The sequence below is a fragment of the Balaenoptera physalus genome (assembly GCF_965194825.1).
Source record: "Balaenoptera physalus genome assembly, chromosome: 7".
Lineage (NCBI taxonomy): Eukaryota > Metazoa > Chordata > Mammalia > Artiodactyla > Balaenopteridae > Balaenoptera > Balaenoptera physalus.
Window position 1 is genome coordinate 31,609,734 of NC_138886.1, and position 16,584 is coordinate 31,626,317.

The 16,584-nt window shown below is 38.1% G+C and overlaps 1 protein-coding gene across 4 annotated transcripts in view; it reads right to left on the reverse strand.

Moving 5' to 3' along the window:
* Positions 1-16,584, reverse strand: part of TMEFF1 (transmembrane protein with EGF like and two follistatin like domains 1) — a 92,589-nt gene that overhangs the window by 50,952 nt on the left and 25,053 nt on the right. For all 4 annotated transcript variants that reach the window (XM_082468708.1, XM_082468709.1, XM_082468711.1 and 1 more), the window contains one exon: positions 16,010-16,119. In XM_082468708.1, coding sequence (XP_082324834.1) covers positions 16,010-16,119 — 110 coding nt within the window. The remainder of the gene's footprint in view (positions 1-16,009; positions 16,120-16,584) is intronic.

Genomic DNA, 16,584 nt, shown 5'->3' on the forward strand with positions numbered 1-16,584 from the left:
TGTTCAAGGAGTCACTGAGCATTACCCTTTATAAGAATACTGTGTGACAGAAAAAGATGTTAGGTGAAAAGTAGGTGATAATACCATATACGTAACTTCTGAGAATTTTGTGCCCTTTTTCTTTTTTTGGATGCGTTGGATCTTTGTTGCTGCGCGCGGGCTTTCTCTAGTTGTGGCGAGCGGGGGGCTACTCTTCGTTGCAGTGCGCGGGCTTCTCACTGCGGTGGCTTCTCTTGTTGCGGAGCACGGGCTCTAGAGCACAGGCTCAGTAGTTGTGGCTCACACGCTCTAGAGCGCAGGCTCAGTAGTTGTGGCGCATGGGCTTAGTTGCTCCGCGGCATGTGGGATCTTCCCAGACCAGGGATCGAAGCCGTGTCACCTGCATTGGCAGGTGGATTCTTAACCACTGCGCCACCAGGGAAGTCCCTGCCATTTTTAAATGTATTATCTAGTCCATAAAACTGAATGCAAATTTCTTAAGTAATTTGATAATATAAAATAAAAATATAGCAAGAAAATAAATTACATATATATACACATATATATCTCATTTAGAAAAAATAAATATTCATAGAGTAAATCCTGGAAGAAAACACCAATAAATTTTTCACATTACTTGTCACCATAGTTTTTTATTTCCATGTGTATGGTTTTCTGTATTTCTTAATTTTTCTGCAAAGAACAAGGCTTACTTTTATCATTTATTTACTTTTTAAAAAGTGGTCAACTTACTTTATGAATCTTAAATATGGCATGCTACCCCAGGTCAAACACTGGTAAAAACAATTTCTAATAAAATATTTTATAACCAAGTTGATTTGCTATACAATATCAGCAGACTCCTACATCAACTTCAGTTAAAATTAAAATTTTACTTTAGGATGCCTTCCTATACTCCTCTAATTCTTCAAGGATCACTTACTTTAATCTCTCCCCCCTAAAATGTACACAATAACTTGTATGATGTCTGCAGGAATCAATGTTACTCTGTAATTATACAATGTATAATTAGCAAAAAAGACCATAAGCTCCAAGATGTCAAATGCTAAGTCTATGGACTTCTCAAGCCAACTCTTCACTCAACAAACATTTAATAACTTTCTAACGTAGTGCTCACAAAGGTGCTAATATCGCCCCCTAGGGGTGGGTGCCCCATGGAGGCATTTTTGGTTGTCACAATGAGAAAGGGACATTACTGTCATTTAGCAGATGGATTCCAATGGTGCTCAGTGTACTGCAAAGGAAAGGATAGTTCCACACAACATACATACCATACAATTTCTGAATGCATCTCTAGCCATTCATGTAGGAACTATGGTAAGACCATATACAAATAAGACTGTTCTAGCTTCTCCTAATAGCTTTTATTCTAGCATCCACCATACCTCTACTTTTTTGTTTTCAAATACTACTAGTATGAAATTGCTACTGATGATCTTTTTAAAAATCCAAATATTCATTATAAGTAAATATAAGCATCTGACTACTATATTGTCTTCTAGTGTAATCATGCCCATTTACATTTTGAAATACTTATTTTACTATAAATTACTTTCATTTCTCCTTTACATTGCAAGTGTATATTATAGTGATTTCTTTAATTATGTGTTTATGTAGGTTACATTATCTACAAATTTCATTTAAGAATAGAAAAGAAATGGAATACAAATTATTGGTTATAAAAAAGGGTTATTAAGTCTGACAGGGCTGAGAATCTATATGGTAATAGCTAAGATTTATTGAAGAGTTTCTATCTAGTAAACACTGGCTACAACTTTAAATGTCCTAAACTAACTTAAATATAACAATCCTGCAAAGCACATGACTTAGTGCTTAGAGCTGGGGCTCTGAAGTAAAATGCTGAGTTCAAATCCTAGGTTGACCATCCATGTGACTATGGGCTAGCACCAGTGCCATTACCCCTATCTATAAAATGGTAATTATAATAGTATCTACCTAATAAAATTGTTATGAGGATTAAATAAGAGAAATCCATCTTTAGCATTTACAGCTAGCCATAGTAAATTCTCAACAAACATTAGCTGGTTCTGCTACTGCTATTATCATTTCTGAGTCTTAAGTCTTGCCCAAGGTCACAGCTAACAAATGGAAGACCCACGACTCCTGACAAGTGATGTTCTCTAACCACTACACACCAGTTTTTCAGCAGGATCTCACTATATGTCACTTGGTGGTAGTGAGTAGGGGGCTTAAAACAGTGTAAGCAATGTCCCTGAAATGCAACCTAACGAGCACATACCAAGGAGTGAGCATGAGATGGGAAAAGCAGACCTACAGTTCTTTGGCCATTCTGTTTCCAGAAGTCTCTTTTAAGAGCCTCTCATTATGCTATGGAAAAATTAAGGGATTTGGGCAATTTTAACAACATACAACTTCTGACTTGGGCACTGACTCTAACCTAAGGTCTGCCTCCTCTATACTGCCACTCTTGCTGGGGGAAAGAACTCTCCCCTACACCTTCCCTTTAGCTGCAAGAGTGATTTGAAGTAGTTTACAAAGGTGCAGCAGTGTACAACTCTGCAGCCACATCCATTCAAGCATTTATTGTGTACCTACTGTGTGTCAGGAACTGTGCTGAATACAATAAATAATATTAACAAAGTTGTGATGGTTAATTTTATGTTTCAACTTGACTGGGCCCCAGGGTGCCTAGATTAAATATTATTTCTGGATGTATCTGTGAGGGTGTCTCTGGATGACATTAGCATTAAATCAGTGGACTGAATAAATGCCCTCTCCAATGTGGGTGGCATCATCCAATCCACTGAGGGCCTGAATAGACCAAGAGGTGAATGAAGGGAGAATTAACTCTCTGCCTGACTGGTGAGCTGGGACCTTGGTCTTCTCCTGGTTCTCAGGCCTTTGGACTCAGACGGGGACTTATATATCAGCTCCCCTGATTCTCAGGCCTTCACCCTCGGATTGGAACCACACCACCAGCCTTTCTGGGCCTCCAGCTTGCGGACTGCAGATTGTGGAACTTCTCAGCGTCCATAATTGAGTGAGCCAATTGCTTATAATCTCTTTCTCTCCTCTCTCTCTCCATATATATATCCTGTTGGTTCTATTTCTCTGGAGAACTCTGACTAATACAAAGGTCTAATAAGTGGACACAGTACCTAGCAAGAGCAGACACTAAAAAACTCAGGAAAAAAGACATAGGCCCAAGAACTCCAGTCAGAAGAACAAAGAGAAAGAAAGAAGAAAGAAAACAGGGAAAAAGCCACAGGCACTCTTCTTTGTATATTACCCAGGTTTTAATGAAAAGATGCAATACTGATCATTTTTCTTTGTTCAACATTAATAAAAGTAGCTTTGCTTATATATGTGGCAAGATGTAATAGCTCCTATCAACAGGCTGAACGAAACAATTTTAGAATTTAAAATCCTGTTATTATCTGTTAAAATGTGTTTAAATTATGTCCAAGAAAGCTTATATTAACACTGAAAGCATAATGAATCATAAGCAAGGGGTTTTTTTTGAATTTTATTTTATTTTTTTATATAGTAGATTCTTATTAATATCTCTTTTATACATATTACTGTATACATATCAATCCCAATCTCCCAATTCATCCCACCACCACCCCCCTCCCCCCACTTTCCCCCCTTGCTGTCCATACGTTTGTTCTCTACATCTGTGTCTCTATTTCTACCTTGCAAACTGGTTCATCTGTACCATTTTTCTAGATTCCACATACATGCGTTAATATACAATATTTGATTTTCTCTTTCTGACTTACTTCACTCTGTATGACAGTCTCTAGGTCCATCCACGTCTCTGCAAATGGAACAATTTCGTTCCCTTTTATGGCTGAGTAATATTCCATTGTATATAGGTACCACAACTTCTTTATCCATTCGTCTGTCCATGGGCATTTAGGTTGTTTCCATGACCTGGCTACTGTAAATAGTGCTGCAATGAACATTGGGGTGAATGTCTCTTTTTGAATTACGGTTTTCTCTAGGTATATGCCCAGTAGTGGGATTGCTGGATCATATGGTAATTCTATTTTTAGTTTTTTAAGGAACCTCCATACAGTTCTCCATAGTGGCTGTATCAGTTTACATCCCCACCAACAGTGCAAGAGGGTCCCCTTTTCTCCACACCCTCCCCAGCATTTGTTGTTTGTAGATTTTCTGATGAGGCCCATTCTAACTGGTGTGAGGTGATACCTCATTGTAGTTTTGATTTGCATTTCTCTAATAATTAGTGATGTTGAGCAGCTTTTCATGTGTCTCTTGGCCATCTGTATGTCTTCTTTGGAGAAATGTCTATTTAGGTCTTCTGCACATTTTTTGATCGTGTTGTTTGTTTTTTCAATATTGAGCTGCATGAGCTGTTTATATATTTTGGAGATTAATCCTTTGTCCATTGATTCGTTTGCAAATATTTTCTCCTATTCTGAGGGTTGTCTTTTTGTCTTCTTTATACTTTCCCTTGCTGCGCAAAAGCTTTTAAGTTTCATTAGGTCCCATTTGTTTATTTTTGTTTTTATTTCCATTACTCTGGGAGGTGGGTCAAAAAATATCTTGCTACAATTTATGTCAAAGAGTGTTCTTCGTATGTTTTCCTCTAAGAGTTTTATAGTGTCTGGTCTTACATTTAGGTTTTTAATCCATTTTGAGTTTATTTTTGTGTATGGTATTAGGGAATGTTCTAATTTCATTCTTTTACATGTAGCTGTCCAGTTTTCCCAGCACCACTTATTGAAGAGACTATCTTTTCTCCATTGTATATCCTTGCCTCCTTTGTCATAGATTAGTTGACCATAGATGCATGGGTTTATCTCTGGGCTTTCTATCCTGTTCCATTGATCTATATTTCTGTTGTTATACCAGTACCATATTGTCTTGATTACCATAGCTTTGTAGGCTGAAGTCATGGAGTCTGATTCCTCCAGCTCCGTTTTTTTCCCTCAAGATTGCTCTGGCTATTTGGGGTCTTTTGTGTCTCCATACAAATTTTAAGATTTTTTGTTCTAGTTCTATAAAAAATGCCATTGTTAATTTGATAGGGATTGCATTGAATCTGTAGATTACTTTGGGTAGTATAGTCATTTTCACAATGTTGATTCTTCCCATCCAAGAACATGGTATATCTCTCCATCTGTTTGTATCATCTTTCATTTCTTTCGTCAGTGTCTTATAGTTTTCTGCATACAGGTCTTTTGTCTCCCTAGGTAGGTTTATTCCTAGGGATTTTATTCTTTTTGTTGCAATGGTGAATGTGACTGCTTCCCTAATTTCTCTTTCTGATCTTTCATTGTTAGTGTATAGGAATGCAAGAGATTTCTGTGCATTAATTTTCTATCCTGCAACTTTACCAAATGCATTGATTAGCTCTAGTAGTTTTTTTGGTGGCATCTTTAGGATTATCTACGTATAGTATCATGTCATCTGCAAACAGTGACAGTTTTACTTCTTCTTTTCCATTTGTATTCCTTTTATTTCTTTTTCTTCTCTGATTGCCCTGGCTAGGACTTCCAAAACTATGTTGAATAAAAGTGGCAAGAGTGGACATCCTTGTCTTGTTTCTGATTTTAAAGGAAATGTTTTCAGCTTTTCACCATTGAGAATGATGTTGGCTGTGGGTTTGTCATATATGGCCTTTATTATGTTTTTCTGTTTTGTTTTGTTTTTAATTTTATTTATTTATTTTTATTTTTGGCTGCGTTGGGTCTTTGTTGCTGCGCACAGGCTAAGCGACGAGCGGGGGCTACTCTTCATTGCGGTGCCTGGGCTTCTCATTGGGTGGATTCTCTTCTTGCAGAGCACAGGCTCTAGGCGTGCGGGCTTCAGTAGTTGTGGCACTCAGGCTCAGTAGTTGTGGCTCACGGGCTCTAGAGCACAGATTCAGAGGTTGTGGTGCACGGGCTTAGTTGCTCCACGGCATGTGGGACCTTCCCGGAGCAGGACTCAAACCCGTGTCCCCTGCATTGGCAGGCAGATTCTTAAACAATGAGCCACCAGGTAAGCCTGGCCTTTATTATGTTGATGTAGATTCCCCCTACGCCCACGTTCTGGAGAGTTTTTATCATAAATGGATGTTGAATTTTGTCAAAAGCTTTTCCTCCATTTATTGAGATGATCATATGGTTTTTATTTTTCAGTTTGTTAATATGGTGTATCACATTGATTAATTTGCATATATTGAAGAATCCTTGCATCACTGGGATCAATCCCACTTGATCATGGCGTATGATCCTTTTTTTTTTTAATAGATCTTTATTGGAGTATAATTGCTTCACAATACCATGTTAGTTTCTGTTGCACAACAAAGCAAATCAGCCATATGCATACACATGTCCCCATATCCCCTTCCTCTTGAGCCTCCCTCCCATCCTCCCTATCCCACCCCTCTAGGTCATCGCAAAGCACCGAGTGATCTCCCTGTGCTATGCTGCTGCTTCCCACCAGCCAACTATTTTACATTCGGTAGTGTATATATGTTGATGCTACTCTCACTTCACCCCAGCTTCGCCCTCCCACCCCATGTCATCAAATTCATTCTCTATGCCTACATCTTTATTCCTGCCCTGCAACTAGGTTCACTGGTACCATTTTTTTTTTTCGATTCCATATATATATGTTTGCATATGGTTATTTGTTTTTCTCTTTCTGACTTACTTCATTCTGTATGACAGACTCTAGGTCCATCCACCTCACTACAAATAACTCAATTTCATTTGTTTTTATGGCTGAGTAATATTCCATTGTATATATGTGCCACATCTTCTTTATCCATTCATCTGTTGATGGATATTTCGGTTGGTTCCATGCCCTGGCTATTGGAAATAGTGCTGCAATGAACATTGGGGTACATGTCTCTTTTTGAATTAAGGTTTTCTCAGGGTATATGCCCAGTAGTGGGATTGCTGGGTCGTATGGTAGTTCTATTTTTAGTTTTTTAAGGAACCTCCATACTGTTTTCCATAGTGGTTGTATCAATTTACATTCCCACCAATAATGTAGGAGGGTCCCCTTTTCACCACACCCTTTCCAGCATTTATTGTTTCTAGCTTTTTGATACTGGCCATTCTAACCGGCGTGAGGTGATACCTCATTGTAGTTTTGATTTGCATTTCTCTAATAATTAGTGATGTTGTGCATCTTTTCATGTGCCTCTTGGCCATCTGTATGTCTTCTTTGGAGAAATGTCTATTTAGGTCTTCCGCCCATTTTTTAACTGGATTGTTGATTTTTTTTTGATATTGACCTCCATGAGCTGTTTGGATATTTTGGAGATTAATCCTTTGTCTGCTGTTTCATTTGCAAATATTTTCTCCCATTCTGAGGGTTGTCTTTTCGTTTTGTTTATAGCTTCCTTTGCTGTGCAAAAGCTTTTAAGTTTCATTAGGTCCCATTTGTTTATTTTGTTTTTATTTCCATTACTCTAGGAGGTGGGTCAAAAAAGATCTTGCTGTGGTTTATGTCAAAGAGTGCTTTTCCTATGCTTCCCTCTAAAAGGTTTTTTTTTAAATAAATTTATTTATTTATTTATTTATTTATTTTAAGCTGTGTTGGGTCTTCATTTCTGTGCGAGGGCTTTCTCCAGTTGCGGCGAGCAGGGACCATTCTTCATCGCGGTGCGCGGGCCTCTCACTATCGCGGCCTCTCTTGTTGCGGAGCACAGGCTCCAGAGGCGCAGGCTCAGTAGTTGTGGCTCACAGGCCCAGTTGCTCCGCGGCATGTGGGATCTTCCCAGACCAGGGCTCGAACCCGTGTCCCCTGCATTGGCAGGCAGATTCTCAACCACTGCGCCAACAGGGAAGCCCTCTTCTAAAAGTTTTAAAGTGCCTCATCTTACATTTCAGTCTTTAATCCATTTTGAGCTTATTTTTGTGTATGGTGTTAGGGAGTGTTCTAATTTCATTCTTTTACATGTAGCTGTCCAGTTTTCCCAGCACCACTTATTGAAGAGACTATCTTTTCTCCATTGTATATCCTTGCCTCCTTTGTCATAGATTAGTTGACCACAGGCGCATGGGTTTATCTCTGGGCATTCTATCCTGTACCATTGATCTATATTTCTCTTTTTGTGCCAGTACCATACTGTCTTAATTACTGTAGCTTTGTGGTATAGTTTGAAGTCGGGGAGCCTGATTCCTCCACCTCCATTTTTCTTTCTCAAGATTGCTTTGGCTATTCGGGGTCTTTTGTGTTTGCATACGAACTGTAAGATTTTTTGTTCTAATTCTGTGAAGAACACCACTGGTAGTTTGATAGGGATTGCATTGAATCTGTAGATTGCTTTGAGTAATATAGTCATTTTCACAATATTGATTCTTCCAATCCAAGAACATGGTATATTTCTCCAACTGTTTATGTCATCTTTAATTTCTTTCATTAGTGTTTTATAGTTTTCTAAGTACAAGTCTTCCACCTCTTTAGGCAGGTTTATTCCTAGGTATTTTATTCTTTTTGTTGCAACGGTAAATGGGAGTGTTTCCTTAATTTCTTTCTGATTTTTCGTTGTTGGTGTATAGGAATGCCAGAGATTTCTGTGCATTAATTTTGCATCCTGCAACCTTATGGTGTATGATCCTTTTAATGTGTTGTTGGATTCTGTTTGCTAGTATTTTGTTGAGGATTTTTGCATCTACATTCATCAGTGATAGTGGTCTGTAATTTTCTTTTTTTGTAGTATCTTTGTCCGGTTTTGCTATCAGGGTGATCACGGCCTCACAGAATGGGTTTGGGAGTGTTCCTTCCTCTGCAATTTTTTGGAAGAGTTTGAGAAAGATGGGTGTTAGCTCATCTCTAAATGTTGGATAGAATTCACCTGTGAAGCCATCTGGTCCTGGACTTTTCTTTGTTGGAAGATTTTTAATCCCAGTTTCAATTTCATTACTTGTGATTGGTCTGTTCATGTTTTCTATTTCTTGCTGGTTCAGTCTTGGAAGGTTATACCTTTCTAAGAATTTGTCCATTTCTTCCAGGTTGTCCATTTTATTGGCATACAGTTGCCTGTAGTAGTTTCTTAGGATGCTTTGTATTTCTGCGGTGTCCGTTGTAACTTCTCCTTTTTCATTTCTAATTTTATTGATTTGAGTCCTCTCCCTCTTTTTCTTGATGAGTCTGGCTAAAGGTTCATCAATTTTGTTTATCTTCTCAAAGAACCAGCTTTTAGTTTTATTGATCTTTGCGATTGTTTTCTTTGTTTCTATTTCATTTATTTCTGCTCTGGTCTTTATGATTTCTTTCTTCTACTAACTTTGGGTTTTGTTTGCTCTTTCTCTAGTTCCTTTAGGTGTAAGATAAGATTGTTTATTTGAGATTTTTCTTGTTTCTTGAGGTAGGATTGTATTGCTATAAACTTCCCTCTTAGAACTGCTTTTGCTGCATCCCATAGGTTTTGGATCGTCGTGTTTTTGTTGTCATTTGTCTTTAGGTATGTTTTGATTTCCTCTTTGATTTCTTCAGTGATTTCTTGGTTATTTAGTAACGTATTGTTTAGCCACTATGTGTTTGTGTTTTTTATGCTTTTTTCCCTGTAACTGATTTCTAATCTCAAAGCATTGTGGTCCGCAAATATACTCAATATGATTTCAATTTTCTTAAATTTACCAAGGCTTGATCTGTGACCCAAGATGTGATCTATCCTGGAGAATGTTCTGTGTGAACTTGAGAAGAAAGTGTAATCTGCTGTTTTTGGATGGAATGGCCTATAAATATCAATTAATTCTATCTGGTCTATTGTGTCATTTAAAGCTTGTGTTTCCTTATTAATTCTCTGTCTGGATGATCTGTCCATTGGTGTAAGTGAGGTGTTAAACTCCCCCACTATGATTGTGTTACTGTCGATTTCCTCTTTTATAGGTGTTAGCAGTTGCCTTATGTATTGAGATTTATAACTGTTATATCTCCTTTCTTGGATTGATCCCTCCTACAGTTATGTAGTGTCCTTCCTTGTCTCTTGTAAAATTCTTTATTTTAAAGTCTATTTTATCTGATATGAGTATTGCTACTCCAGCTTTCTTTTGATTTCCATTTGCACGGAACATCTTTTTCCATCCCCTCACTTTCAGTCTGTATATGTCCCTATCTGAAGTGAGTCTCTTGTAGACAGCATATATATGGCTCTTGTTTTGGTAGCCATTCAGCGAGCCTGTGTCTTTTGGTTGGAGCATTTAATCCATTCATGTTTAAGGTAATTATCGATATGTATGTTCCTATTACCATTTTCTTAATTATTATGGATTTGTTTTTGTAGGTCCTTTTCTTCTCTTGTGTTTCCCACTTAGAAAAGTTCCTTTAGCATTTGTTGTAGAGCTGGTTTGGTGGTGCTGAATTCTCTTAGCTTTTGCTTGTCTGTAAAGCTTTTGATTTCTCCATCGAATCTGAATGAGATCCTTGCTGGGTAGAGTAATCTTGGTTGTACGTTCTTCCCTTTCATCACGTAAATATATCATGCCACTCCCTTCTGGCTTGTAGAGTTCCTGCTGAGAAATCAGCTGTTAACCTTATGGGAGTCCCCTTGTATGTTATTTGTCATTTTTCCCTTGTTGCTTTTAATAATTTTTCTTTGTCTTTAATTTTTGTCAGTTTGATTACTATGTGTCTCAGCATGTTTTTCCTTGGGTTTATCCTGCCTGGGACTCTCTGCGTTTCCTGGACTTGGGTGGCTATTTCCATGTTAGGGAAGTTTTCCACTATAATCTCTTCAAATATTTTCTCGGGTCCTTTCTCTCTCTCTTCTCCTTCTGGGACCGCTATAATGTGAATGTTGGTGCATTTCATGTTGTCCCAGAGATCTCTTAGGCTGTATTCATTTCTTTTCATTCTTTTCTCTTTATTCTGTTCCATGGCAGTGAACTCCACCATTCTGTCTTCCAGGTCATTCATCCATTCTTCTGCTTCAGTTATTCTGCCACTGATTCCTTCTATTGTATTTTTCATTTCAGTTACTGTATTGTTCATCTCATTTGTTTGTGCTTTAATATTTCTAGGTGTTTGTTCTTTAATTCTTCTAGCTCTTTGTTAAACATTTCTTGCATCTTCTCGATCTTTGCCTCCATTCTTTTTCCAAGGTCCTGGATCATTTTCACTATCATTATTCTGAATTCTTTTTCTGGAAGGTTGCCTATCTCCACTTCATTTAGTTGTTTTTCTGGGGTTTATCTTGTTCCTTCATCTGGTACATAGCCTTCTGCCTTTTCATTTTGTCTGTCTTTCTGTGAATGTGGTTTTCATCCACAGGCTGCAGGATTGTAGTTCTTGCTTCTGCTGTCTGCCCTCTGGTGGATGAGGCTATCTAAGAGGCTTGTGCAAGCTTCCTGATGGGAGGGACTGGTGGTGGGTAGAGCTGACGGTTGCTGTGGTGGGCAAAGCTCAGTAAAACTTTAATCTGATTGTCTGCTGATGGGTGGGGCTGAGTTCCCTCCCTGTTGGCTGTTTGGCCTGAGGCGACCCAGCACTGGAGGCTACAGGCTCTTTGGTCGGGCAAATGGCCGACTTTGGGAGGGCTCATGCCAAGGAGTACTTCCCAGAACTTCTGCTGCCAGTGTCCTTGTCCCCACGGTGAGCCACAGCCACCCCGCACCTCTGCAGGAGACACTCCAACACTAGCAGGTAGGTCTGGTTCGGTCTCCCATGGGGGTCACTGCTCCTTCCCCTGGGTCCTGATACACACACTACTTTGTATGTGCCCTCCAAGAGTGGAGTCTCTGTTTCTCCCAGTCCTGTAGAAGTCCTGCAATCAAATCCTGCTAGCCTTCAAAGTCTGATTCTCTGGGAATTCCTCCTCCCGTTGCTAGACCCCCAGGTTGGGAAGCCTGACGTGGGGCTCAGAACCTTCACTCCAGTGGGTGGACCTCTGTGGTATAACTGTTCTCCAGTTTGTGAGTCACCCACTCAGTGGTTATGGGATTTGATTTTATTGTGATTGTGCCCCTCCTACCATCTCATTGGGGCTTCTCCTTTGTCTTTGGGCATGGGGTATCTTTTTTGGTGAGTTCCAGTGTCTTCCTGTCGATGACTGTTCAGCAGTTAGTTGTGATTCATGTGTTCTCGCAGGAGGGAGTGAGCACATGTCCTTCTACTCCAACATCTTGAACCAATCTCCTCATAAGCAAGGTTTTTAAATGAATCAAAAGATACTGCTAAAGCATCTGGCAGAGGAGTGTTTAATGGGCATGTGAGGTCATTGTTCTTAAACTGGCACGAACCTAAGTCTAACTTGAACAGATTTATAAGCTTGTAAGAAGGCAGAGGAGTCAAAGGAAAGTTCGCTCAGCAGCAGGATCAAATCACACTATAAGCCCTTAGGCAGTTTGCTCCTAAAGGCAAGCAACTTGTCTTTAAACATCCTCATATCCCTAGCACCTAGCCTAGTGCCTAGCACAAAGTAAGCACTGGATAAATGTCTACCGATCTAAACTCCTAACTTTTATTTTCCTTTCTTGCTTTGCCGCACGGTAAGAATACAAGGAATTCCAGACAAATCATGAGAAGATTCTCTAGCTTGTCAAAAGGTCAAAAAGGCTTCATAATCTTAGAGCTGCAGGGAAAGACTTTCAAAGAATGAAAAGCAGAATCATAAAGACAAATATAAATATGAAATGAAAATTTAAAACTTCTTTATATCAGAAAATATAAACAAAATGAAAATTAAAGTGATACTAGGATAACTTTTTTAAAATACAGAACTCTTTTCTGTAATCTATATAAACTAAAAGTAACCATCTCTAAGGTAAATACTATGAAGTGATTTAGCACTTAAAAGAGAAATTAAAACACCTCTGTGTTTGTATAACAGAATATTTGTAGAAGGAAGTATAAGAATTAACAGATGTTGCCTCTGAGAAGAGCAACTGGTACTCTAGAATGGAAGGAAGACATTTTTCATTATATATCTTATAAAATGTTCCAGTTGTTTACTATGGGCATATATCACTCTTCTAAAAAATGTATCAAAATGGCACCTACATCATAGGTTCTCATGAGAGTTTATGAGTTATGTAAACATATATATATATAAAATATTTAGAATAGTCAATGGATATAAAATGCTCAGCACAGTAAGCAATATTATAAGGACACAAATAGTATATTATATATAGTGTATACACATGTCTTCCCAAATCAACACAAGGGAAAAAGAAAATACTAAAAATGGACAAAGAATATGAAATATTAATTCACAAGAAATGGTCAATAAGTTTATGGTACATTTCCAATTTCCCTAGTAATCAAATGCAAATAAAAAAGCTTTTTCCCTTTCAGATTTATATAATTTTAAAGGATTGACAAAATCCACTACCAAGAGGTTGAAAGGAGACAAGCAGCCTGATACATTGCTCTTGGTGAGAATGTTAACCTGTACATGAATATCTCATTGGCCCAACAATTCCACGTCAAAGAATTTAACCTAAGGAAATATAAGACAGTTGGAAGAAGGGAACAGCCCCAGTTGTCCCCATACAGGATGCCTGAAACACCAACAAAAACCCTGCAATCTTTGTGGCATGAAGAACCAAAGCCACTGGAAAGTGAGAGAGAAAATCCCAGAAAGGAGAGAGGGAGCACAGAGTCCCAGATTCTGTGGCTGACCTCTGAACCAAGCACTCAGGGGGCACACTCCAAGTAGCCCAGCTAAGACTAAAAGAAATGATATTTGTGTTTCTACCCCCAACGAGAAAGATAGAGTCTGCAGTGTAAGTTCAGCCAATTTAACTGTTTCAAAAATGACAATACTCAGAGGAACATAACATAATTCAAACACTCGAAAACATGTCATTCACAGCGTGTAGGATATATTCAAAATAAATATGAAACAAAACACAAGAAAATATAATGCGTTCTCAAATGAAAAGGCAATCAACAGAGATGATCCCTAAGATGTCCCAGATGTTGAAACTGGCAAAGATTTTTAAAGCAGCAATATCTATGCTCAAGGAAAATATTCTTGTAATGAATGAAAAGACAGGAAATCTCAGATAAATAGAAACTATAAATTCTTAATAAAATATCTGAAATTAAAGACTCACTGGATGGGCAGAATGGAGATGACAGAAGAAAGGATTAGTGACCCTTGAGATAGGTCAATAAAACTTATATAACGTGAAGAATAGGAAGAAGTAAAAGTTCATGAGGGCTTGGTATACACCATGTACACCAACACCTTCTTTTAAGGAAAGAAGCCCACTTCAGTTACTATCATTTTTAAGAAGGTTTAGGGAGAAGGAGGGCAGTCAAACACATCACCACCTATTTTTTTTTAACTTAATTTTTATTTTATATTAGAATATAGTTGATGTACAATTTTGTGTCAGTTTCAGGTGTATAGCAAAGTGATTCAGTTATACGTATACATATAACCATTCTTTTTCAGATTCTTTTCCCATGTAGGTTATTACAGAATAGAGTTCCCTGTGCTATACAGTAGGTCCATGTTGATTATCTATTTTATAAATAGTAGTTACACTGGCCTGACTATTGTTACATAAGCAACCATGGACGGGTGGGCATAAGGTTAGCTAAGTGACTTCAAAGGTGGCTAGTGTGAATAAATAGTGGATTGTAAAGTCCCTTTTGACCAAGAACAACCTTTTTGGCTGGTCAACAGTACACTCCCCAGCCCTTCCTCCTTTACTTAAACTTTCTACTTCTTTTAATGAAAATAAACATGATAGTTAATAGTTTTCAAAGAGGCTTCATATTCAAGCTCCCTTTCTGATTTTAATTCTCATTACAATATCATAAGAAAGGGTGGGAAATATGCCTTCTCTTTTCAGATGGATCATACAGAAACATGACTGAAGTTATAGGGTTACTAGAAGTAACTGACTATCCTATGCTTTTATTCCTGATCTGTTCCCTTTCCTACCTTTAAAATCCAAAATGGTAGGTACAGTTAGAATAAGATTATGAGTTTAAAAAATTCTAGTTCCTTCTCTGTCTCATCTCAAATTCTTAATAAGGGACCGTCTTGTGAACAATATTCTGAAGCCAGATTATAACTTAATCACAAAAAAAAAGAACTGAGGGAATTCCCTGGCGGTCCAGTGGTTAGGACTCTGCGCTTTCACTGCCTAGGGCGCGGGTTCAATCCCTGGTCAGGGAACTAAGATCCCTTAAGCCAGGTGGCGCAGCCAAAAAAAAAAAAGAAAAAGAATTGAATGTAACACATTTCATTTCCATTCCTTTTCTTTTTTTAAACAACAAAATCACAACTAAAACAACATTTGAAAAGCAAAGATATTCACACTCTTGGTTTGAGGTTCCCCTTTCTAGCCCATCTCTAACCCTGATCTACCCTGAGGTACCAAATCAGTCATGTTCTTTGGCCTAAAAAGATGAGACAGCAGCAAATAAGAATGGAAGAGAAAGAGAGAGACTAGAAAGAGAAGGAAATGGGAAAAAAAGGCCAACATTTTAAATAAGTGACTCTACTGCAATCTGTCCTTTATTTCCTTTCAGTGACAATTATATCTTACATTTGAATAGAACTTTAATATATTTTTCAAGGCATTTTCACATTCTATTAGAGCCAGTCTGCTCCCATAATTCAAGAAAAGAAGCATGGAAGGTACAAATAAGAGCGCTTCATCTGACAAAAAAGAATCCGTGGGCTGTGAACCCAAATTTCTTGTGGGGTTCAAGGTGTTTTAATAAGCTTTTTTTTTTTTTTTTTTTATGGCTGTGTTGGGTCTTCGTTTCTGTGCAAGGGCTTTCTCTAGTTGCTGCAAGTGGGGGCCACTCTTCAACGCGGTGCACGGGCCTCTCACTATCGCGACCTCTCTTGTTGCGGAGCACAGGCTCCAGACGCGCAGGCTCAGTAATTGTGGCTCACGGGCCTAGTTGCTCTGTGGCATGTGGGATCTTCCCAGACCAGGGCTCGAACCCGTGTCCCCTGCATTGGCAGGCAGATTCTCAACCACTGCGCCACCAGGGAAGCCCCTTAATAAGCTTTTTAATTTGAAAAATGTGGAATTATAAAATATGACAAATATAAAAATTTTGAAAAGAGGTTTGATTTCCTTACCTGAAATTGACATGCACATTTCAAACCATCTCCATCTTCTTTACAGACTCCTCCATATTTACACGATGATTCATCACAAACCCTTATATCAGATTCCCTCACATTTAATTCTGTAAAAGAGGAAACATTGTTTCATATATATTTGTCTTTTTTATCCAAAGGTACACATATAAATAAAAGAAAAAATCCTTACACCTCATTCACAAGTATAATAATAAGACACAACATACAAAAAAACATGCACCAAGTTCTACAGGACACAAGATGTTCAAGATTCCCGAAAGAGAGTCCTGCATAATATGCCCAAAAGCATATAAAAGCAAAGAAAAATAAAACTCAAAATTTCAGGATTTCACATAATTCCCAAAGATAAATCCAAAGAATCTTTCTATTTTGCCTGCCAAGAGCTTAAGACAGTCTTCTTACTATTGTCTTAACGTTTTAGATTATTTTTCTAGTGTTTAAGTTACTTTTAAGGATAAAAAATAATAACTAAAAAGAATCTTGATTCTTCTGGTACCCAAAATAAGTTTTGGATGATCATTATTCACTCTAGAACAAACAAACAGTTTTAA